The 26,660-nt window shown below is 34.5% G+C and overlaps 1 protein-coding gene across 1 annotated transcript in view; it reads left to right on the top strand.

Annotated features, from left to right (window-relative positions):
• LOC118181953 (uncharacterized) overlaps positions 1–26,660 on the top strand; it is a 57,935-nt gene that overhangs the window by 6,985 nt on the left and 24,290 nt on the right. The window contains exons 3-6 of the mRNA XM_035351197.2: positions 14,407–14,696; positions 19,209–19,358; positions 22,479–22,580; positions 25,118–25,253. Of these exons, the coding sequence (XP_035207088.1) occupies positions 14,466–14,696; positions 19,209–19,358; positions 22,479–22,580; positions 25,118–25,253 (619 nt within the window). The 5' untranslated portion in view covers positions 14,407–14,465. The remainder of the gene's footprint in view (positions 1–14,406; positions 14,697–19,208; positions 19,359–22,478; positions 22,581–25,117; positions 25,254–26,660) is intronic.

Raw genomic sequence — 26,660 nt, 5'->3', positions numbered from 1 at the left:
GTTTACAGCGAGACTTAATTTTATTCAACTTAAATACAAAGGAAAAATACAAGTGAAATTGTCTCAGTTAGTTGCACAAATTAGCAATCAATGCATATTTACTAAGCATTTTCTTAACATAAAAATGTTTACAACTGCGGTATTTGTATTGGTGTACTTGTTCTTGGAATGGCCACATTCGTGACATCTCTGCCTTTTAGTAGTTCAAGCCTCTACTGCTCTGAATATTCTGCTTGAGGATTCTAGGTAATGATGAACATTAAGAACGTCTACACAAGGAATCATAAGCTACTCAAAAGTTTTAAAAACTCACTGCGCCTGGTGCTGATTGATAAGTTATTTGCAGATATATTATTTGAGCATTTATAGCTGCTACATTCAGCATATCATAAAATATGACCATAAGGCATCTGTTCGTTTTCCTGGCGACATTGTAAGTGCTACACAACTGGTCAACCGTATAAACTCCTGATTTAGTTGCGTTATAAAAGGCTATCATCTGTGGCTTTTTTTTTTCCTTTTTTTTAATATGATTCATAGTGGAGAGAATCAGAACCACCTTGTTTTCCTTTGTTACATAAGACATTAGAGCCATTCTGAAACCCAAACAATGATGTTCCTACTTCCTAATTCTTTGTATGTATAAACTCTGGAGGAATATCACTCTTATTCTTTCTCATAGTTCCAACCTTCCAATAAAGTAACATTATTTTGAAGTAGAAAATAAGCTAAATGTAACGAGGTAAAAAAATTGTCTACAATTATATTGGGACCTGTTCCTGAAAATACAGAACTCATCCGTTTCACATCCTTGGTTTGTTGCTAATTCTGAATGGATCTGCAGGCTGCTTGCCAGCATATATTTCAGTGCAGTACATCCTAGCATCTACTAATGCAAGTAATTTTATCTTATACCTTATTTGCTTTACTAGGGATGTACTGCCTGAAGAAACATTTAAACCTAAAAGCTTCTAACTTTTGATCAATTGTACAGTACTCTCCAGCTGAATAAGCATTTTTACAATTTTCAACAAATGAAGAAAACACATCAAGTATAGGCTCAAGATTGTCAGTTATCTTCCTTATCTATCGTGTGTCCTTATTGTCGAACCTCAAACAATATCAAAGGAACATAAATCATTTTTCAGACATTATTAGACAGCATAGCTCAATACCCATTTTGTCTGAGGACCATATCTCCTTGGTATTTGCATGATTGTCTTTTCTAGAAGCAAAAATGTATAATATGCCTAGAAGCACTTTTATTTCAATTATGTCGGTCAAACGGGCATCCCTTTCCCAAGAATAATTTTCCTGTACTGTGGACATCTTTTCGTTTGTGAACTTAAGTATATTAAAGATAGCATGCCATTGTCGAAAAATCATGCCCAACACTAGTCTGGCTTTCCAGCATTTTTTTAGACACCTTTCACCCCTGGCAAATGAGTGATAATATTATGTTGCCGAGTGCATATATTTTTTATTTTTAGGTAGACAAACTTTTCATCATTTTGATGATTTATTCCGGCTCAGGAAATAATTATCGGCAATATGATCATCACTATCGCTATCATTGGGGGCTTTCTTGCTCGGTGTCTGTGTTTTCTTCTCTTCTTCTGTATCACTATAATTATCAAACTCATCACCTAATTCATATTCTTCCATCAGCATACGTAGTACTATTTCTCTGTCAAGTTCATTTGCCATATTGAATTTTTTCTGAGAACTCATCTTGACTCTAAAGGTAAGAAAATAAATAATAAAAACAAATGTTCCCCACAAAAATTATAAATACTAAAAGGAATACATTAATTTTACATTTAAAATTAAATATCACAAACGATTTCTTTCACCTAACACTAAAAAAAAAAAAAAAAAAAAAAAAAACTGCTACTAGGGACAGCCGTTGATAATATAAATTAAAAATACTAGAATATATAAATTTTAAAATACTTACCTTTAGAATCAAAAATGGTCGCATAGCATCTCCTAGACTCCAGCAGTGCACATTGGCTTATAACCTCTTCCTCTCAGCACTGAAATGAAAATAGCGCTTCGATGATTTCTACTTATTTGTGTATAATTGACAGAAAGGTAGACGGCAGCATAAGCTTGCTCGCACATCCGTTTATAAAGCAATTAAAAAAGAAACATTCCTGGCATCTATAGAATGTGCTATGAGCAGTGCAGGGTTAAATATAATGCAGGGTAATACACAGTCCAGTCACATTAATGTGACCACCACGTACTTTCCATGTCAGAGTTAAATAACCAATCACAGAAGGCAGGTGGCAGCACAGTGCAGTTGAGCGTATATAAAGGGTGTGTGAGGGCTTCGGAAAACATTTCAATCGTTGGCGTAATGCAGAAACGAAGCGATTTATCCGACTTCCAAAAGGGCATGATCATTGGCTTTCGGGCCAAGGGTGGAAGCATTTCCGAAACGGCTGAGTTTGTGAACTGTTCGCGTGCCGCCGTGGTAAAAGTGTACCGTGCATGGCAAAATGGGACTGTCCAAAATCAGTGACGTGGCAAATGTGGTGCACCACGGGCCATAGATGACAGAGGCGAACGACGGTTGCGGAGATGCATTCGGGCAGATAGACGGGCTACCGTTGAGCAACTGACCACCAAAATGAACCAAGGGGCTACCAAAAGTGTCTCCCAAAGTACTATTCAGCGAACATTGCTGCGTCTGGGCCTCCGAAGCAGACGCCTGGTTCGTGCACCTATGCTGACTGCTGTTCATCGACGGCGAAGGCTAGAATTTGCACGCCAGTACAGCAGCTGGACGTCCACTGAGTGGCGACAGGTTGCGTTTTCGGATGAATCGCGTTTTATGCTCCATCGGACAGATGGACGTTGGCGTATAAGGCGTGAAACCTCTGAAAGGAACCACCCTGCAACCATTGCCGGAACGGTCCAAGCTGGAGGCGGGAGCATTATGGTCTGGGGAATGTTTTCCTGGCATTCTCTAGGTTCACTGATCATTGTGGAAGGCACAATGGATCAATACAAGTACGCATCTGTCCTTGCGGACCATGTTCACCCCTACATGCGCATTGTTTTTCCTCAGGATGATGGCATCTTCCAGCAGGACAATGCGAGGTGCCATACAGCTGCCAGTGTACGTGCGTGGTTCGAAGAGCACCAGGATGAGTTTACCGTCCTCCCCTGGCCAGCAAACTCACCTGACTTAAACCCAATCGAGCATCTGTGGGACCATCTCGATCGAGTTGTTCGCGCCATGGATCCTCAAGCGCGTAATCTAGCGCAGCTGGCCACGGCATTAGAGTCGGCATGGCTCAACATTCCAGAGAACACCTTCAGGGACCTATGTGACTCTCTTCCTGCACGTCTCGCAGCAGTCCGCTCTGCGAAAGGTGGTTATTCTGGGTTTTGACAGATGGTCACATTAATGTGACTGGACTGTGTAATATTTGGTGGCACAATTTGAAAAGTATACACCATTTACAGTGATTCAACATAAAATGCCATTTCAAGATTAATGTACAATTCGGGACTAACATCCCTTTAGGGCCAAAAATTAATCAAGAAAATGGAAAATTATGGAAAATGAAAATGTACGTTTAAAGCATATGTACCAAAATAGAAATAAGTGCGTTTATGAAACGATAGAGAATTAAATTGTCTCCAGATGGTATTTCAGAAAGCATTGTAATCAGATCATTATCTGTAAAAATCATAGGTATATACGAGCCATTTTCCCTTATAAAGCCTCCATAAAGTTTAAAGAAAATTTTTGAAAATATATGGGAAAAGTCATATTTCTAAACCTGAAAAACGTTCCCCCTCAGTCAATAGGAGCACAATTCGTTTATTTTGCTGCTTCCAAACATTCATAAGAGTTTGACACTTGAATTGGAATGCATCCCTTGTGTTGGCTAGAAAAGCTAACCAGAAAATAGGTAGATGGAAATAAATCGTGTAAATTAATTCAATTTATTGTACCAAAAATAATATTTTAAATCATTATTTGGTTTGTTATATAATTCATTTTATGCACTTTGTTGCTATTTATAAAAGTATACAAAATAAATCATGATAAGAGATACATTAGCATTAGAATATATACTTTTAAACTATAAGAATACACGAGTATGTATAAGCAAGTATATAAATATTAAGTTAAAATATATTTATTATTTTATGTGTAATGGACGCTGCATAGTAATTCTGATGATGCATAATAAAGCTTTCATAATACTCACTGCCAAGGCGGAATGGCACTCTCTCTAGCACGTACTCTGAAAGTATGTTTACATAATTTTATTTAATAAATCTATAATGCAACTTGTGACATTATTTGTGATATTTTAACTCAGAATTAATTCTTCGTAAATATAAAAATTGATCAATGTTGCATTAAAAAATATTGTGGAAAAAACGAACCATATTTAATGTATATTTGACTTTAAATATTAGTTTAAGCTTATGTTTTTTACACTTACTGTAGTTCAATTAAATGTGCCCCAGCTACATTACTAAGTCAGATATAAATGCATATATATTGTAATTTCATGAGATAAAATATCTTGCTTGTATTATTTACCAAACAATTCTTCAAAACCTTTTGATTTTCAAGCAAATACTCATGAAATCGAATGCAGAATAAGGCACTCAAAGCAGTAAGCATACCCAACTACATCAGTCTCTTCTTCCGGTTTCAGTGTGAGAAGCCGAAGAACCAACCCCTTTAGCCCTGAAAGGGCATTATATAGTGTACACTGTGCAAAAAAAAAGGGGGTGACAGTTCTATATCTCCCATTCCACTGGGCTGATTGACGAAATTTAAACTGCGTTTCTCATGTCTCGAAAGCGCGACTTATAATATTAGATTTATATATAGCATTGTTCTAACATAGATATTTTGACACAAAATCAGACTTTTTCTGAAATAACATACCAATTTTTTCCCATATTTTGATTCTATGAGTCAAATTATGCCTAGATATTAAATTTTGTGTGAAATTTACGGAAAAATTAAAAAATTTATCTTGCCACGATTTTTCCAGTTTGCGTCAAGAATAATTCACTTGGCGAGCTTCTTAATATATAGCATCCAATTTTCCTTTCCCTTCCATTATGCTGGAACAAAAAAAAAAAAAAAAAAAAACCACCTGTTCCTACCTAAACATTGCACATGAGCGGAAAAAAGTTACATCGTTTTTACTTTCAAATAATTTTAACAAAGTGTCTAAACCACATTTAATGTTGTATTGCTTTCAGCAAATATGCCAAATTTCAAAATGGGCCAATATATAAATTTACGTGTCTCTTCGGAAATTTTGAATAAAACACTGTAATTTTTTCAGGTATTCTTAGAAATACATCTACTTTAAGATGATGGTAAATATTTTATAGATTATAATTTATAAAAATTATTTAAAAATACAAATTTAAAAAAATAAATCATAAAAAATGTGTGAATTTTATTTGGAATGCACCTGAATTTCGAAGTGTGAAAGGAAGAATCAAATAAGTTTAATAAAAAAGGAGAGATTAAGAAATATATACCAAACTCAATTAACACTGAGAATCTAAAATTTTGAAAGCTAATTTTTTGAAAACTGCTCTTGCGATTTTTATAAAACTTGGTAGTTTGGCGTAATTTGAGTCGTAGAATTAAAATATGGAAAAAATTGGTATGTTATTTCAGAAAAAGTCTGATTTTGTGTCAAAGTACCTATATTAGAACAACACTATATATAAATCTAATACATATCCTAAGTCGCACCTTCGACACATGGAAAATACAAGTTGAATTTCGTCAATCGGCCCAGTAGAACGGGAGATATAGAACTGTCGCTTTTTTTTGTGCAGTGTACATAAAGTTATTAAACAAGTATATGGATACAAAAATGTTGTTTACAATAATAAAATCAGAAATAATGACGAATCACTGAATGTATGATGTAAAAGTACTTACAAAAATATGTACAACAGGTTCATTACAAGAATCAGAGTTAAAAATATACAATTTAAAAGTAACAATGTAACAATTAATGTAATAAACACATGTTATTTTGCCAAGCTATTGAGCCAACAGTATTAAAATAATTACAAAATATATTTTGTGTATACATGGAATTTGAAAGCAAACATTTCTTTTGCCAATCTGAGCGATAACTGATTCCTGTTTGGCTTTCAAGTCTGTTTATCATGTGATGATGGTAATCCATTTTATTGGAAACGCAGTTTCAAGAAATGTCGTGTCCCGGCAACAAATAGCATATGTGATAGTGTCTTAAAACCTTAACAAGGCACATTTAATCAAGTTTTATAGTATTATAGTTTACTTTTGGCCATTTCACACAGTTTTGTAAGATGTATTGATCTGCACAATCAACTCCTTTCATATATTTTTTATAGTCAGCAATACAAGAAAACTTTTGCTATTTCTCCTGTTTTCTGGCCTCTTTTAATAGTTTTGTTTTTACAAAATGCATCTGGATAAATATTTATAACCATTCTGATGAATTTTTTCCCCCAAATCCACAATAAAAATCCAAACAAAAATGTAGCACCCAACGACTGAACTTGTATGTCAACTTTATGCAATGCATTGTGCAACTAATGGACATGACACTAATGTCTAACTCCTTAGCAAGTTCTCAATTGGTTACATACTGATCTTCCGCAAATTTTCATAGGTGGGCCTCATCAACATCAGTAGGCCAGCCAAAGGGCTCTGCTTCTTGAATGTCATAGTCCTTGTTTTTTAACTTTGGTACCAAACCTTCACAGTGTCATATGATACAACATTAGTACCTAAAGCTGTACACATGATTTGGTGATAATTTGTAGCTGACTTTTTGCAACAGAATTGGAAGTTGATGGTTCTAATCTGGTAGCTTGATAGTTCCATTTCAGACATCTTGTATTTAATAATAACAATATTTTTTTACAAATTTCGCAACACAGTGTTCTAAAGCAAATCTCTATCTTTCAAATGCCAAAATTTATTTGACAAAATATGATTAAACATACCGACACAAACTGTTTGTGCAAACGATATTTACGGTGGCGGGAAATTTTCTTTTAAACCCAATATTTTAGGTAGCTAGTTGTGGAAGCATATTATAAGCTAAAATAAAATAAATAAATAAATAAAATAAGAAAGGTATTGCATGTTTCATCTTCATTTGTGGAAGGTATTGCAGAAAAGGATTATTAAGTGGTCTAAATACCATAACTTGAAGTAAAATTAAGTAAGTTGCTTTATTTGATGCAAAAGAACATGATAAATTAGCTTAATATAATTTTTTAGTTTAATACTGTTTATATAAATTTGCTTCTCATAAATAAATTTTAAGGAAAAAACACCCAGTTCTATATGGTATTTAAGTTTATATTGATAGATACGTAACTGCTCCGAAAAGACGTCACCTTTTTTTTAGTTTTAAACCAAGTTTTTTTTTTCACCTTCTGTTGTATTGATGCAAGTCTCTGTACTATCTCTTGTGAGGTATTTTCTAATTATCTTATTTGAATCCATGTCTACAAGAGATTGCATAGCATACTAGATAGGTTTTCCTTAGTAAAATATAGGTAAAAGGTATATTTTACTAAGGAAAATCTACCTTTTCTTTTTCAGGCATTATTTTAATTATGAAACAGTAATTACTGAAAAGAAAATACTGTGAAGCATCTGATTGTCACTTTATTTTTTTGGATAAGGTTTTTCCTGTTTAAATATGTACAAAAGGCAATTAAAAAGATGATTTTCTTTGCGTTTTAGGTGTTACAATGTAGTTTTCAGTTCACTTTGTATCTTTGTACAGTGGATGGACAAAAATATGGAAACACCTTGTGAAATGCATGTTTGAAAAGATTGATTGATTTTAATGAAATATGTAGGTAGCGCTGGCGTTTTTGACTACTGACGCCACCTATACAGCTTCGTAAATGTGCTAAACAGTTCAGTTGTTGTCGGAGGACTGTTATGTGAGGTTGTCATTGCATTATGTCAGAGTTAACAGACTTCGAACGTGGGAAAATTGTTGGAGCACGTATGGTAGATGCTTCTGTAAGCAAGGTAGCCGAGGTGTTTAGTGTTTCAAGAGGTACTGTATCGAAGATTTATTCCGCATATTTGAAAAGCGGAAAAACATCATCTGCTAAATCACAGCGCGGACGAAAGTGTGTCCCGAGTGATCGTGACAGACGATCATTAAGGGCAATTGTGACGAAAAATAAGAAGACCACAGCTGCAAAAGTTACTGCTGAAATGAATGTTGTGTTACCGAACCCTGTGAGTACCAAAACAATTAGAAGGGAGCTTCATAAACAGGGAATTGCTGGCCGTGCTGCAATTGAGAAGCCACTCATCAGTGATGCTAATGCCCGTAACAGGAAAAGGTGGTGTTTAAGTCATAAAGTCTGGACTATAGAGCAGTGGAAGCGAGTAATATGGTCTGACGAGTCTTCTTTCACATTGTTTCCCACTTCTGGCCGAGTTTACGTCTGGAGAATGCCATCTCAAGCCTATAATACAGACTGCTTGTTGCCAAGAGTGAAACATGGCGGGGGTTCTGTTATGGTTTGGGCAGCCAAATCGTGGTTCTCTGCTAGCCCCATGATAACTGTGTCAGGGCACATGACTGCCAAAACTTATGTGAACATTTTGGCCGATCAAGTTCATCCCATGGTACAAATTTTGTTCCCCGATGGTGATGGTGTTTTGGTGGTCGTGTGTGCTTAATGCATGATATAACTAAAGGAAATAAGAGTAGACAATCTCCTATAACAAAAGAATATATTAAATACTAAATTACAATTTAAATTACATTGCAGAGATCAACACAGAGCTCGGAACACAGTTCGTGCTAGCGTCGCGTACCTTGTCCGACGAGAAGTCTGAGTGAGTAAAGATGTCGCTTTGCTGCTCCGATTAAGAACTGGATTTTACACGTGGCGCCATCTCATGAATAGAAGTTGAAGTATCTGTCGGAACGCCACAGTACTCCCCCCCAAGTACCATCGGTACGTTATAAGTACTTTGGGTTAAATTTAACCTTTCTTCCAGATCTGGTAGTTTTAGGTTGCTCTTTAACGGGATGTAAGCTTTCGGGAGTGATGTTGATGAGGAAGTTGTTGGATCTTGCATTAGAAATGCTGGTTTGAGACGATCGATTCCAATCACTGATTGTTTGCCATTGCAGATGATGATGAAATGTTTCGGTGTTCGTTTGACAACTTTGAATGGACCATCATATGAAGGTGTTAAAGTTGGCTTAATTGCTTCGTTGCGCACGAATACGTGCGAAGATGTCTCAAGCGCAGGATGTACAAAATAGCTTGGCTGGTTATGCGAAGATGCTGGGGTTGGCGAGATCTTGCTCATGGTCTCACGTAAACGTTGAAGGAATGTTGGGGGGTCGATTACTGGAGTAGATTCCGGGTGAAAGAATTCACCTGGCAGACGGAGGGTTGCACCATATAACATTTCAGCACAAGTGCTACCAATGTCTTCTTTGAATGCTGCGCGAAGACCAAGCAAGACTAGGGGTAAGGCTTCTGTCCAGTGTGTGCTACTGTGGCACTTCAGACCTTGTTTGAGAGATCGGTGAAAGCGTTCCACCATCCGATTTCCAGATGGATGGTATGGTGTTGTGCGAATATGGCGAATGCCAAGAAGAGAGGTGAGTGATGCGAACAAGTGACATTGAAATTGTCGGCCTTGGTCAGTAGTGATGGTGGTAGGCATGCCAAATCTTGAAAGCCACTGGGAGATGAATGCTCGAGCTACAGTTTCAGCGGATATATTTTCAATAGGAATGGCTTCAGGCCATCTTGTGTACCGATCAATACAAGTGAGGAGGTAAGTGTAACCATTTGAAGGAGGCAATGGGCCAACCAAGTCTAAGTGCACATGATCAAAACGTCTTGCTGGAAGGTTAAATTGTTGAATGGGGCTGTGAGTGTGACAGGATACTTTACACCGTTGACATCTAATACATGAACGAGTCCATTCTGTGATGTCTTGATTCATTGCTGGCCAGACAAATCTGTCTGCGATCAGCTTTTTGGTGGCACGGATTCCAGGATGTGCCAAATTGTGCAAGGCATTAAACACTTCACGTCTAAAATTTACTGGAATATAGGGACGTATTCTATTGTTATCTATGTCACAGTAAATTTTAAGCGTTGGATCAATGTGCAGCGGTTGTAACTGAAGGGAGGTTTGTGGATTTGAGATTAGGTTCTTGAGTTCCTCATCATACAATTGAGCTTTTGCAATTTCAGAGAAATCTGGGGTAGTGAGGTTGATATTGTTTACGCGAGACAAGGCATCAGCGACACAATTATCAGTACCAGAGACATATCTGATATCTGTACTAAACTGGGCGATGAAATCCAGATGTCGAAGCTGACGAGGAGAACATGAGTCAGAGTTTTTTCTAAAAGCGAAGGTTAATGGTCGATGATCGGTGAAAATGATGAAGTCGTGTCCTTCCAAGTTGTGCCGGAAGTATTTAACAGCACAGTACACAGCAAGTAGCTCTCTGTCATATGTGCTGTATTTCCTTTCTGCAGTAGTGAGTTTTCTGGAAAAGAATGCCATTGGGGAAAGTCCTTTAGTGGTATGGGCTTGAAGCACTGCTCCTATGGCCATGTCAGATGCATCTACCATTATAGAGAGCTGATCACTAGGTGAGTGATAAGAAAGTGTGGCTGCATTTGCCAGATCGTGTTTGCATTGCACGAATGCTGCAGATGCAAATTCAGTCCAAGGGACAGCTCGTTGATCGTTTTTTTTTGCTATTCTTCAGAAACTCATGTAGGCAGGCTTGTGTTTTTGCGGCATTTGGCAGAAAGCGTCGGTAGAAATTTAACATTGCTAGAAAACGCTTCAGTTCAGAGATGGTTTTGGGCTGAGGTAGGTCGTTAATTGCTTTGACTCTTTCCGGTAAAGGTTTGACTCCATTCTGGGTGATAAGACATCCAAGAAAGGAAACTGAGGGTTGACCAAGTACACATTTGGATGGATTTAGTTTTAATCCATGATCTTTAAGGCGAGTGAAAATCTGACGCAGATGTTGAAAATGTTCTTCCGCATCTGTAGATGCAACCAGGATATCATCAAAATATGGAATGCAGAAATCGAGACCAGACAGTACTTGGTGTATGAAACGCTGAAATGTTTGACCAGCATTGCGAAGGCCAAATGGCATATATAAGTACTCAGAGAGACCAAATGGTGTAGTCACTGCGGTCTTGGGCACATCTTCAGCATGCACTGGGATCTGATGATATGCTCTGGCAAGATCGAGGGTAGAAAATATGTTTGTTCCATGAAAAAGATGGGTACAGTCTTGGATATGTGGGACTGGATATCTGTCAGGGACTGTGACGGCATTAAGTCGACGATAATCTCCACAAGGCCGCCAGTCACCATTAGACTTTTTAACCATGTGAAGTGGACTGGCCCATGGACTTTTAGATGGGCGAATGGTTCCATGTGCTAGCATGAATTCAAATTCTTTGCGAGCAGCTTTTAGCATCTCTGGAGAAAGACGACGAGGCTTGGAAAATACAGGTGGGCCATGTGTTTCAATGTGATGATACACTTCTGGCTGATGAGTATGGTGCCCTGATTTGGATGGGTTTAAAATGTCAGGGAATTCTGCTAATAACCGATGAAACCGTGTGCTGCCCGATAAAACACTTATGTTGGTAGGTACGTTTGATACGTGAGAAGCTTGGCCCTGTGATGTCAGCTGAGTTGTAGCATCAATTAAGCAATTATTCTTGACATTCACTAGAAGGTGGAAATGTGTCAAGAAGTCGACACCAATAATTGCTTCAGTTACATCAGCAATAATAAAAAGCCAGTTGAAAGTCCGGCGCAAGTTTAAATCAAGTGTCAATAGTTTGGTGCCGTAGGTTGCAATTTGGGTACCATTGGCTGCATACAGTACAAGTTTATTAAGTTGGTGAGCATTTGTTTTAGTTCTCGGGAGCACTGATATGTCAGCTCCAGTATCTACTAGAAAACATAACTGAGTTGAACAATCAGCCAGTACTATTCTGTCGATGTGGCGGACATTCTGTTGGCCAGCAGAAGACCGCCCATTTAGTTTCCCGCTTGTTCAAAAGTGCATGGAGGGGCACACTTGCGAGCTTGGGAGCCAAAATTCATATGATAAAAACATATGCCACTTGTGGGTTCTTTGTACTGCGTTCGAGTATTAAAACGAGATGGACTCCTGCTTCGGGCACGAAATTTATTACGTGGGCCCTGATTTGATCGATTGTATCTCCGTGAAGCATGAAGACTTGTAGAGAGTTCAGATACTTTTTTGGTCAATTCAGCCACTTGTTGTTCGAGGGATGAACTGGAAGGTGCAGCATTAGCAGCACTGACATAAGCTGGAGTAACAAGTTCATTAATTTTGTCAGCCGTTGCTGCTAAACGGGTTAGATCTTCATTGGAAGCAGCAAGAATTATTTGTATGTTATTAGGGAGACGCGAAAGCCATAGTGACTTCAACAAGTCGTCACTAAAATGGCTTCCTGCCAGATCACGCATTCGTGACAGCAAGTATGAAGGTCGCTGATCTCCAAGTTCAAGTCCTTGTAGTAAAGTACGTGTTTTTGAAGATTCACTTTCTGAATAGATTTCAATGAGCCGCTGTTTCAGTTTGGAGTATTTATCACAATCAGGTGGTTTGAGAATTAAGTCATGCACTGAATTCAGAATATCAGACTCAATTGCTGCAACTACATGGTTGAATTTTGTAGAATCCTCACTAATGCGAGCGATAGAAAATTGTGCTTCGATCTGAGCGAACCACAATGAAGGATTATTTTTCCAGAAAGGCGGTGGCTTCACCGCAACGCGTGTGATTTGTGGCTCTGGTGGAATATCGTCGGGCATACTGATAGATAATTTTCACTTTAATTAATAAACACTTATCAGCACAAATATTGTAGCAAGATGATACACTATTGATATTTTGCCATAACAATAAATATTTTAACCATGCATAAAAAATTTACGTAATGATACACACACAAATAATACAGGGTCAGCAATTACACACACAAATAATATTTTACCGAAATGCATTTGAAAAGAAACCCTTACTTGAGAAAAAAAAATGATGCGTTCATTTTGTATTGCGCACACACAAAATCACCACTTCACACTGCTAAGGCACTTTCGAAGGAAAAAAGGAAATCACTCCTGTAGCACATGGGAAAAAAATTCACTACTTTTGAACACTGAGGGAAGAATTTTGCCGTAGCACGTTGCACAAAAGTTACTGATGTGGCACATTTAGCGAAAATCACTGTTGTAGCACATTTGTCGTTGAATGATCGAAGAATTATTGCACGACTGGCGAAGTCAGCGGAACGGAACAGATCCCATTGATGATTTCCTGAAGCTCCTTGCGATGATATGCACGACTTTGAAAAAACACAAGCAATATATATCAATACATCTAGAAATAATTGAAGGGGTACGTTGTAGCATACGTTTAATGTCCATATTCGTTGTTATTTTTAGTCAGTTCTTCAGAATGCCTTGGATGCACGTGGCTTAGGGTCGTTGAAAATCCATTGTCAGTAGCATGCTCAGTCAAAAGGTCACCACTTTTGGTGGTCGTGTGTGCTTAATGCATGATATAACTAAAGGAAATAAGAGTAGACAATCTCCTATAACAAAAGAATATATTAAATACTAAATTACAATTTAAATTACATTGCAGAGATCAACACAGAGCTCGGAACACAGTTCGTGCTAGCGTCGCGTACCTTGTCCGACGAGAAGTCTGAGTGAGTAAAGATGTCGCTTTGCTGCTCCGATTAAGAACTGGATTTTACACGTGGCGCCATCTCATGAATAGAAGTTGAAGTATCTGTCGGAACGCCACAGTGTCTTCCAAGACGACAAAGCCCCTGTTCACACAGCTCACATTGTCCAGGACTGGTTTTCTGAGCACGAGGATGAGTTGTCCCATCTCCCCTGGCCACCACAGTCACCAGACCTGAATATTATCGAACCTTTGTGGTCTACATTGGAACGGAAAGTGCGTTCTCGTTATCCACCGCCAACATCGTTATCTGAACTTGCCACCGTTTTGCAGGAAGAATGGTATAATATTCCCTTGGCAAACAAACAGGAACTGTATTTATCCATTCCGAGAAGACTGCAAGCTGTTTTGGATGCCAACGGGTTTCCTACACCATATTAAGCAAAGAAACATGTTTTTTTAAAGGTGTTTCCATTTTTTTGTCCAACCCCTGTATCTGTACTAAGTTTAATTTCTTATTTTTATCATGTTTTTTGGATGTTTCTTTTTAGATAACATTATGTGTTGCAGATATTATCTGCATTAGTATTCCTTTAAAGTCTTATAATTTTTCTGTTTTTAGATTATCTTAATTATTCATGATTGCTGGACATACATTTTACATACACAAGTGCAATAAAAATGGCTCAAGATACCAAAAGAGGCGTGAGGAGTTGGTCACTTCGTGATGAAGTGGAAGAAAAGTTAAGGCTAGATGCAGAAAGGGAAAAGAAAAAACAAGAAAGAGAAGCTAAAAAAAGACAAGAAGTTGAAAAAGTTAAAACGAGTAATTTAATTGATCAAGTTCCTTTTTTGTTGAATGATAAATCAACTAGAGGGAAATCAAATAATTCATCAAGTTCTGTGTCAAAGGTAGACTTTTAATTTGATTCTTTTTCTCTAATTGCATTTCTGATTATAATGAAATAACAAAATTCCCAAATACGACAAGTTAAGTCTTATAGTATCTCCGAATACTTTGAAAAGTCATTACTAACTTGACTGTGCATTATACTCCAATTAATTGGGGTAATACCAGAGGCAGTGTCCTTAATTAATCTCAAATCGTGGTTAGTCCAATCACAATTAAATAAATCGCAGAAAAGAGTCATATTATAATTAACAGAACAAATTCTGTTAGCAGTTTACCATTACTTTCAAGAAGTTTAACCTGATGAATATGCTCATTTTTTTACATAAATTAAATCAGCATTCAAAACAAGAATGCACTTTGAAACATACTACTGTATTCAATTGCTTTATTCTTGGATTTTGATAGGAGTTAATCGGAAATAAAAGGTTATAGCTGTATTCTTGGGAAATTTAATTTTAACAGATGATTTAACAATATTTTATATATTCTAGTTTTTGTACAATTAAATTGCATACTACTGTGCCTAAAAGCAGTTCCTGAATACTGTGACATCATCTGCTATCACTGTAATTATCCTATGCATTTCCTTTTCCTTTTGGTACTTTCTGTAGAAATTTTGCTTTATTCTGATGATTTTTGAATGTAGTTTTTGTATTGTTCTGCAATAAAAACAAACTTTTTTTGGTACCTTTCCATTTCGCCGGTGCAAATCTCGCCAAGCAGGCTTTATTGGGGACAACATACAGTATACACATGAAAAATGTTAACAAATGTTAGTTCTAGGAATTTTTTATTTTGAAGGCATAAACACTTTAATATCATTTAAAATTTTGTAAAAAGCTAATACATAAAGACAATAAATTTGTAAAAATACATTAATTTAAGAATTTACTATGCTTTCATGGTTCAACATCCTGATTTGCCGGTTTATAACACATGACCCTAAGTGATCTCATTTCACGTAAACTGCACTACAAAAATCTTAATTATCTACATTAATTTCAAGTTAAATCTTAATTTGGAATACAAGTGTAAGAATTATTTCAATTCGTACAAATAGCTTACTCAGAAATTATGTAAAACCGCTGTGCTTTACTTCGCTAGTGCATTCTCATTAGAATTGATGAATTTAACCCTTGATTTTGCCTTTTCTATATTTTCGCCTTCGAGTGAGCGGTGTGATTGCATCCTAATTGACTTACCACTAATTTCCTTAGGGCATAAAATTGAACTATGTGGTAAAAATTCTATGTAATTTATATGCCAGTATTGAAAGAAACAGTCAATCTGATAAGAAATGTCTGTGACTTGTTTTGAAAATGAGGCATAAAAGTGAGGCTATTCCGTTTGGCATCAGTTACCATTATTGACAATTTTATTGCATGTGCTGGCAAAACGGAAAAGTACCCTTTTTTTTTAGACAAGACCATTGATCTGCCTTGGTTTAACCCTCTGACTGCTCAATTTATTTACCAAAATCACTTCCAAAATTGTGTATTTTTTTTATTGCATATTTTAAATCTATATATATATATTGGAGAATTGAAAAATGCACTTTTTCCTTCTAGAAAATATTTTTTATATAGATTTTTATCATGAGAAACTAAGTTGCCAGAAAAAACAATTTCAGATGTTATCGCCAAAAAAAATTTTTTTTAAAAATAAATATCAATCAAATTACAGTTAATTTCTATTTATTGCATAATATAAAAAAGTAAAATGTATAAAATTTAAGAAAATATAAAGCGCTGAGGGGAAAATACCTTAGAAATGCAGTTTAGTATGATAGAGTTCAAAACAAGTTTCAAGGCAAAGTCCAACTTCACAGTATTTGCATCAGATTCAATAAATCTAATTATTAATCTAATCAATAAATCTATTTAAAAATTCAATAATTTATTTAAATAATCAAGATAATCTCAGAACGTTTTCTAGTAGCCATTTCTGTAAGAAAAATGTGGCAAAAAATGAAGTTTGAGTGGTAATACCATGTGCCTTCAAATGTTGCAATTTAGTGAACAACTAATATCTGTTGGCCAAAACATAACCTTAATGCCTAAACTGTATATAATTTATTTCAATGGTTCAACGGGGGAAAAATGGGATGCGTTCCTCAGTAAAGGAAGAAAAACATGAGCAAATTTTGCTACATTTGAGTTGCCCGTGGAAATCGCGGGATGATCAGCTAGAGTGTTAATCAGGAGTTGACTGTATGTACGGTTATAGCTCTTTCGAGGAAAAGATCTGTATCTTATGTGTTTTGTCTAAAGTATTTTGTTTATGTTTCCTAGTGGATTTGGGTTACTTTTATATTTGAAAATTTGTACTTTGAAATTATTTTATTTTTATTTTATGGCATATGCTCACTACTTACCAATAACTGTTTACCTTTGCTGAATTACATATGGCTATTTCTTTCTTTTTTATTTACCCTACCATGAATATTAAAGAAGCAAAGATGATCTAAAGAAGATGTATAGAGTAATCAACTGATAAATTGCATCACTAAGTAAAAAAGAGAGATAACCAAAGCAAAAATTGTGAGAAAGTGTAATCTAAATGAATAAGTTATTTGTCATATTTTTAGACCACGTGGCAAAATATAAAATTTTAGAAACAAGTACATTGACTTTATCTGAATCCCAAATTAGGAGAAATAGAAGCCATCTTATGATTAAAATGGAAATGGTGTTGTCAATGTAAATAGAAGATTGTAACCTAAAGATAATTCCTCTTAGTCTAATCAGCATAAAAATAAAAGCATTGAATTTATTTGGGACCTTTAACTGTTTAGTGTTTTCAAACAAGTTTATTATGGGAAAAAGCATGAAGATCTAATTAATCGTAAGATAGAATGGGCTTAAAGTTCTCAATTCAATGATAATGACAAAGGAATTTACCATCAAAAGGCCGCCTAGATGGTATAGTGGTTTGGGGAGCCTACTGCGATACCGAAGGGCCCGGATTCGAATTGAGGAAAAGGCATGGATGTTTGTAAATGTATAGTGTCTGTGTGGCATGGAGGCATTCGAAATATGCAGTGAGCTAAAAATCCTTTTGAGATGTAGTTTGTAGAGGAAGAGGAATGAGAGACCTTTGAACCCCTCCCCCCCTCCCCGGGTGCTCTCCTTCAAAATTAGGGCAGAACTGAGTAAAATCATTTTGTCACCTGTATTGTGCTCAGTGCTCTTGCCAGTGACAGGCACAATCTTGTACCGCTTGCCACGATGAATTTCATGGACTTGTTTTGATATTACTGTCAGACAAATGAGATAAGACACCATAAAAGGAATAGAAAAAATATTGTAAACTGTTGAAATTCTTATAAAAAAGTCTTAAAGTCCTAATTTTGAGAAATTAATAAAATTCATTAGGAAAATCTAAATTTTTATCTGTTGCAATGCAGTTTTATATGAAGAAAGAAATAATTTCTCCCGACAACTATACATAAATTTATATATATATATAAAGAAAAAGAAAATAATTGTATGTATGTACTCTTTTTTTTTTTTTTTCAACCTGCTATGTAAATTTGTGTAAATTTACAGAGATGGAATATCCAGTCTTGGCAATGATCACCCATTTTATATACATTATTTATCATGGATTCCATTATTGGAATATTCTTCCTGGCAACAGTAATTGGACGTATTCTATCTGTGTTAAAAAAATAATGATGTGGTATTGTTAAAAATAGTTTTAAATGTTTGAAAGATGCTTAACCTTTTAAATTATGTTATTTGCTAAAATTTTACAATCTTCTTTAAGATTTTTTAGGGAAGAAAAGAGAATTTTTTTTGTATGTATTTAACATTTGTGTTCAACAGCATAATTTTATATCAGGTAGTATAGTGGTTAGCATCGCTGACTGCCGTGCCAAAGGGCCCGGGTTTGAATCCCGGAAAAGGCATGGATATTTGTAATGCATAGTGTCCGTGCGGCATGGGGGCATTCTAAATGTATGATGAGCCAAAAGTTCTCTCGAGAGGTTGATGGTAGGGAAAGAAAGGTAGGAGACCCATGGGGTGCTCTGCTTCAAAATTGGGGGGGGGGCATAAATGAGCTAAATCACACTATAACCCGTAAGGTGTTCAAGGCTGTTGCCAACGACAGGCTTAAATTTGCTCTCATTGCTACAAGGAATTTCGTGGGCTTGAGCTGACTATAGGTCAGACAACTGAGGATTAGCAACAACAGCAACTTTATATCAGTTCTGCAGGAGTAAACTTTGATTTCTGAATTTATTGATATTTGTCATCATTTGATAATTTATTAGATTGTAAATAAACAGTATACTTTAGAGGTATGAGATTTAGTTTCTTTCCTTTTTTTTTTTTTTTTTTTAAAATTTCCTGTTGGATTTTAGTTGCATGGCTTATGTATTTGCTTAGCAAATAACCGTATATAGTTAACAGTTATTTGCCATTATTTTTGCAAATTTGTGATATATTTTGCTCCATTTACTAAATTTTTCTATTATACATTTCAAGAATAAATTTTCGTCATTCTAGAATTCTGCAGGATCATCTGGTAAAAGCAGTGAACCTAAAAGTTCTTCAGCATCTTTAGAACCATTTTATGATGACATATGGGATGAAAGTCCTGCTGTAAATCCTCCATTGAATGATAATACTTGGGATGATGTGTGGGATGAGAGAAAGGTACTTGTTAACTTTTATTTGTTTATTCTATTATCCAAAATAAATTATGTTAATAGTGTCAATCTGAAGTAAATAGTCCATAGTTAAGTAAAGCATCTCTCTCATCAACAAAGGATTAAAAAAATTATATACAAAGAAATATGATAAAATCATACACATTAAGGTTTATAAAATGAGGTATTTTGTGTCTTAAAAAATACGTTTGATGTACTTGTTACTGAGCAACTGCGGACGGATATTTTATTAGGTGCAATGAATAAAATCTGGAGCCGGGGTTTCAAATTTTAATAAATTTAAAATAGGATCGTAATGGAATTAGTATTTGTGCACTGCTATTTATTTTACTGTATAATTTTTACTTTAGTTAATATAAAATTACACTTATTAAGATAGCAAATATTTTTTGCATTTGTCATATAATGATTTTAGGTGGTATGATGAAAGAAGACCTGCAATCAATTTAGCAGTAAGTGGAATGGTGATGGTGTTACAATGTATAATAGCATAATAATATTGATTGCATTTGCAATCAACTGTAGCCATCATTTAAATATCCATTTTTATTTATGAACTGGAGCAGTTATTTAGAAGTACATTTTTTCCATTGATTGGTAGAACACTAATGGAGCTAAACATGGTCCACAATTTTGTATATCTAATTACATTTTAGAACAATGCTGGATACTGCAGATTGGCAAACAGATGTGCATTAGTTAAGCAGGAGGAATCATAGAAAGAGAAGGCACACAATGCACCTGGAATGTTTATAGCTTGGAAATTCTTTGCTTGAGTTCTCGATAGTAGCTGGGCAAGAGTTTTTGCAGTATGGGTGACTGCAGATGACAGAGAGGGAAAGGGGATGTATTTAAATTGAAATTGGGAATTTAAAGTGCTATTGTGTATTATGTTAGTAATTTGTTAATAATTTTCCTATATATTTTTATATCTTATGTATATGTGTGTGTGTATATATATATATATATATTGTATATATATATATATATATATATATATATATATATATATATATGTACACACACACACACACTACTGGCCATTAAAATTACAGGAAGGAATGATCTGACGAATGTCAAATTCACATGAAAGGAAGAAGTTGGGATATGCAAATGTATTTCATCACATTTAGATGATGCAGGAGGGAGAAACGACATTTGAAGCACTGCATAAAAGTAAATTTGTGTAATGGATTTCTCATTTGTAAAGTACTTCATAAGGTTTGAGTTTGCTCAAAATGTTGTGTTATGCCTTGAATGAGTGGAAATGTTTACCAGCAAGTTTTGAAATTCCATAGAGGTAGGATTGCTGCCTATCGAAAGTGTAGATTATTGTTCTGTGATATCGCTGGTCGCACTTGTTGACATTCAACCACTGTCATGCGAATATGGTATCAGTGGATTGCTGAGAGTTATACTGAATGGCATGCAGGACCTCAACACCCTCCCATTACTAACACCAGAGAGGACAGACATAATATGAGGTCAACCCTGCAAAACCGTACGACCACATCACGGACCGTTAGACAGTAAATGGGCATGTTTGCAGCACGCCCAGTATCAGCTCGTAAGGTGCATTGACATTTGCAGCAGTGTGGACTATCAGCAGTGTGACCATTACGTGGGTTTCTCTTGACAATGCAGCATAGACAGAGATGGCGACTCTGCTGTGCTAAAAACGACAAAGCTGGGTACAAGAGTGGCACTATGTCGCCTTTTCAAATGAGTCCTGGTTCTACGTGCTGTATTCTGATTGTCGTATACGTGTCTGGAGTGTTCAAGGAGATCACACATCGCCAGCTTGCATTTAATATCGGCATAGTGGCCCTGCACATGGTGTGATGCTTTGGACAGAAAAACATTAGAGGACATTGGAAATATTAGAGAATGTAAGGAATTTTGGAACATTAGAGAATATAAGTATTAATAATCAATATCAGTATTTTTTTTATACATACAGAAATACTCATCACTTTTAGATGAAGTTGCCAAGAGAAGTTTTATTGCACCATTTCATATTCAATTTCAGTGGAATGTAACTGAAAATAAAATGTGAATAAAATACACAAGGATATATATTTAGTTCAGTGCTTTTTTAATTTATAAAATAATAGATCATTTTATGGGTAATCATAGGTGTAATACATTCATTGTATGTTGAGTTTAGTGTTTGCATGCTGCAGCAACAGTTGCTCCAGAATACACAATTATATTGTTTAAAGGGGGTATAAAATATTGTCAGTTGGTGGGAGATGTCTGAGTCTAGGAGGTGCTGAACTTCTAGAAAAAGCAATACTGTAGATTTTGCTTAAATAATAATGGCAAAGGCTTAGCAGTAAGTTTCTATAAAAGTAGAATTTTATATCATTTTACACACTTTCTGCAGGAAAGTTGGGGAAATATTCATTTTTATTGTGTTTGCTCAAACTGCAGCTACATATCTCGCAGTAGTTATCTTTTAACTACTCAAACGTTCAAGAGAACTTAAATTCAAAACAGCTAAAGAAAGCTAATCCTCGAATTCGCTACAGTCAACAACAGCAGTTTTCTAAACAACAACAAACTAAGTAACTACTACGAACTGAGAGGTTTTCCTCCTTTTATAAGATTTTTAAAATCGCGCGCGAGAATTTTGTAGTACTTTCTCGAAATCAAAAAGAGATATTTATTAAATGTTAAATGCACGCGCTCTTGTATTTTCAATTTTCCGGCTTAGCTTTCTTTTAATATTCGTCACGCACTGCACTGCGAGGGAAATAAAACCATTTAATTTACAATTCAACTAACATAAGCTATTTAAATACCAAATCCGTAGCAATATATTAAATGTAAAACTTCAAACTGTGTCTTTTCTAAAAAAAAGGGTGCATTATTTAGTAAGTGATATATTTATTCGTAGTAGTAGAGACTAAAGCAAATTTGTAATCACGTCACTAAATTATGTAATAGAAGTATTTAATGTCATTTTCTTTGCAGCAGAATTTGTTAATATGTAATTCTGATGTATTTAAAACAGATTTTGTCAGGATTACGTGTACCTCTGTACTGTGCAGTATAAACTAAAAATATTCTAATGTATTTAATATTTTTTTTACCTTCTGTCCAGGTAGAAACAAATAAAGTAAACAAGGAATGGAAGAATGAGGACCACCAGAATTCTTGGCAAACAGTTCAATCCAAACATCAACGTCACAACCAAAATTCTTTGGTAAATTTATTATTTTATATTTTTCTTAAAATGCTTAAATATTAGGTTTATGTAGATATATTTTAATGTCATACAAAGTGGGACTAAAATGCATCTGCTTCTATAGTAATGCTGGTACTTCCTTGTGAAAGCAGTCACCATGCTTAGACATCAAAGTTGGCAAATTAAATTCACCTTTTTATAACTTGCAAATGTCATATATCGGCAAAAGATTATGTGGTGCTCACTTTAGCAAGGAAATATTGTATTATACCTATATAATGACACTTTTTTCTTCTCCTAACATTTGTTGATGTTTCTGAAACCCATTCAGAAACCATTCAAAATGATTTTCAGTTTTAACTAGTGCTGCATTTTCCCATCAGTTTTGTGCTGGAAAATTGACAGTCCTACAGTAGATGCAAAAATTCAGGAAAAAGGTAAAGAGCTATCTATTTATATGAGATCAGTTGAATGTAAGATATATAGAAGGACAAGAGGTCCTATATTTGTTTCAAATTCAAGTAAGGAGTGACCAGTGGATGGGAATATAACAGCATCTAGGACTTAATAAACCAAAGTTGAGTTCAAGAAGAACAATATTCTTAATATTAAAAAATATATTGAGTATAACCTTGTTTTTCTGCAGTTTTTTAGATCATATTTTCTATTAGTGATGAGAGCTTCACGTAGTTGATAATCTATTTATGTATTGCCTTCAGTATATTCTCTGAAACTACTAATGCCATTTAAAGACAAATAATAATAAATATGTTATCGCCATAAATATTTTTTTCAGCATTAAATATGTTTGGAGCCTAACATATTTATGTTATGTCCTAGTCAAGGAAAGTCAATTTTCTCATATTGTTAGTTAGAGACTACATAACTGATATAGCTTGATTTATTGAATAGAACTATTCATTCTAATATTTTCAATAATACCTAATAAGATTATTTATGTCTTCTATTATCAGAAAGTGAGCTTTCACAAAGAATTCTCAACAGCTTTCTGAAGGATCTACAATTAATAAGAATAAATTTTCTGTGTATTTCAATAAACTTATGCTTGCTATCACCTTCTGCTTACCTGTGCTCATTTTCTTCTGCAAAATAATGGGTAACTGATAAAAAAAATAGTAAGTAACAATTATTATTAACTGGTGCATATAGGGAGCTAAACTGTTTTGACTGTTAATTGTAGATATTAATTCATGAAGTTTGTGGACAGAATTGAAATTCTTTGACTGCTTAGTGATCTCTGTGACTGTTTTGAATTAATCTCATTTTTGGAGACATCACTTGTAAGCATAAACATTGATCAGCTGAGCGTGTCCATGCCACACACATTTTTCTTCTCTTCCCTTTTCTGAATCGCATTAATCAAGATGCTAATATTGCTGCTAATGCTGGAAATAATAACTAAAGTAGGCAACTCATGCTTTAAAGATCATTCATTTCAGAATATCTTAAAAGTAATTTCAAACTACGAATCATAAAATTAGATCATAATAGTAAGGCCTATAACATTCTATTGATTGTATTATTGGAATCTTAAAATTCATAATTTTAAATATATAAAAATAACAGCTTACTTGTTTTCTAAAATAAAAGTTTTAAAACTTAAGATTCCATTTTAAATTGCTTTACAAATTGTTGCCATCTATAGCTTCAAAGCAAAAATCAAACCAATATTTTCCAGTGTATTTGAATACAGTGTATTTAATTTTATAGCATTAGCAGTTCATAAAACTTCGTGAATAAACATACCACGAAAAAAATAAACAAAAATTTGTAACCTTTTTTATTACTCCAGGCAGTAACAATTTTTACAGACAAAGATATCCAGCACAAATTTGGATATTTCATCATCTGGAAAGTATGGCAACACTTAACACTTTGTAAATGTGAACATTGATCAGCTTGCTGCATTTTCAGACAGACATTTTTTCCTCTTTGTATTTTCCAATGTAGGATTAAATTACAGACTGTTGGAAGAGGACTGTTCCTAAATACTGTGACATTATCAGCTATCATTTCTGTTTTCCTACATATGTTTAAATTATTTTATCTGTTTTAAGGCCAATCTATGATTATTTAATTCATTACAGAGCGATTTGTTGTTTCAAACTTTCACCGCAATTGTTGGAATAGATTTTTCAATATCTTTGTCAACTTTCATGCCCAGTGGGAAAATAGTACCCAATTATTAATCGTCAAAAAAGTATACAAATTTGGCTATAATTTCTTACGTATGCTGGACTTCGCAAATTTTTTGCCTGCTTTCTAAATGAAACAAATGTTACTTAACATATATGCTGAAAATTAAGCTTTTTAAATTAGTGAACTCGTAAGAAATTTTAACTTGCATTTAATAAGTTAATATAAATTTTGTGGTACTGAGTTTTTTTCAAAATTTTACTGTTGAAAGAGTTTATATTTGTAAATATTTGAGACAGAAGAATTATTTTTGTTAAATGGCTGAATTTTCTGTATTATTTTTCTGATACTATATCAAAATTGTATAAAATGTTTTTTGTTCATATTATCAATTTTAGGCTTCCAAAAGGGGCAATAAAACTTCCGAAAAAAGCCGAAAATTTAAAAACAGTTGGTCCACACAAGTCAATGAACAACGTAAGAAAGACACCACTCCTATCTGGGACTTTCCTGACCGACATTTTTCAACATCTGGTAAATATCACATTACACGCAGCTCATTACTGCATCAATAAATGATATTTTTTAGCTGTTCTAAATACAGGAGATGTTTATACATTTTTGAATGGTTTTAATGCAGTGAAGTAGTAGTATAAGATATGTATATTATTTTTAAGTGTCTCAATAGCCCTTTCTTTTAGCTATCCATCTGCATCTAAGTTTTCTCTTCGACTTCATTTTCTATGATTACAACAAATTTCCATTTCTTTACATGGTGAATGACTTACATAAAAAATTATACATTTTTATTTTGTGCAATGTTGCTTGTCTCAGGAAAAACTTAATATTATATTTTTTGCTTTTTGTAAAAAATTAAATTCTTGTTCATAAAATTATAGATTTAATTTTTGAAATTCCCTTTGAAGAATATCTTTATTAGCTAATATGTAACATTGCTTTTTCTTTAGAGAGTAGTGATTGTCAGATTTTTGCTTTGTCACAAATGATGTGTATTGTTTGATAGTTTACTCTTAAGTATTATAATTTTAAGATTCTTACTTTGTTTTTGTGCTAAAACATGAGAATAAGTTTCTTTGAAATGCATTAGTCTTTTATCTGAAATGTTTTAAAAGTACTATTTTGAGCTTCTAAAAGTCCTGACTGGAGCAAACAGTTTATGTTTCAGTGTAAAGCTGTTACCAAATATTTTTTTAAATACTTGATCAGTTTCAGTTATTTGCTTAATCAAGATCTTCAAAAAATTTATCAACAGCTTATGTATTAACATTCATTATTGTATCAAAATATTAATTATATCAGAGCATTTTATGTCTAGTCAAACACAATTTGTTATTGAATACCTATTATGCTGGATTGCTAAGAAGTACTTGTGTAAGAATAAAATCCACAGTCAACTGCTGCCTTTCTGTAGATGGAAGTAGAAATACAGATATAAAATTATATCCTCCTTATTGATGGTATCTTGAGAGTATATTGGGGTATTTTGAGCAGCAACTTAAAAATTGGCAGAAGTGGCAAAGCAGTGTATTAATGTTGCAATATTGTGTCTGAAAGTCTCCATTTATAATTATTCAGTTATTGAGTATGAATAATATTTAGATGGTAATGAGTTAGACTAATGAGTAATATGTGATATCCACAATATATTTAGATTGTAGGATATAGGTGGAAATAATATTGATTGGCCATGAAGTGGAGTTATATAATAACTATATCCTCTTTAGCTAAAGGTATGTGTTAATGGAAAGTGGAGTTCCAGAATCTTCAGAAATAGAATGTAGTTACTTAGTGTTCCCACTTTTAAAAGGCACAGGATTTAATATAGCACAGTTTTAACACTTTCTAGGAAATTGGAGTTCTTTGGATAATTTTTTGACTTTTGGTGTAGACAATGCATGTATAATGGTAAATTTAGCTGCT

This window comes from Stegodyphus dumicola, chromosome 1 (genome assembly GCF_044657685.1).
Source record: "Stegodyphus dumicola isolate Sdum_Otavi_A_Nest chromosome 1, ASM4465768v1".
NCBI lineage: Eukaryota > Metazoa > Arthropoda > Arachnida > Araneae > Eresidae > Stegodyphus > Stegodyphus dumicola.
This window is presented reverse-complemented; position numbering and strand designations above follow the sequence as displayed.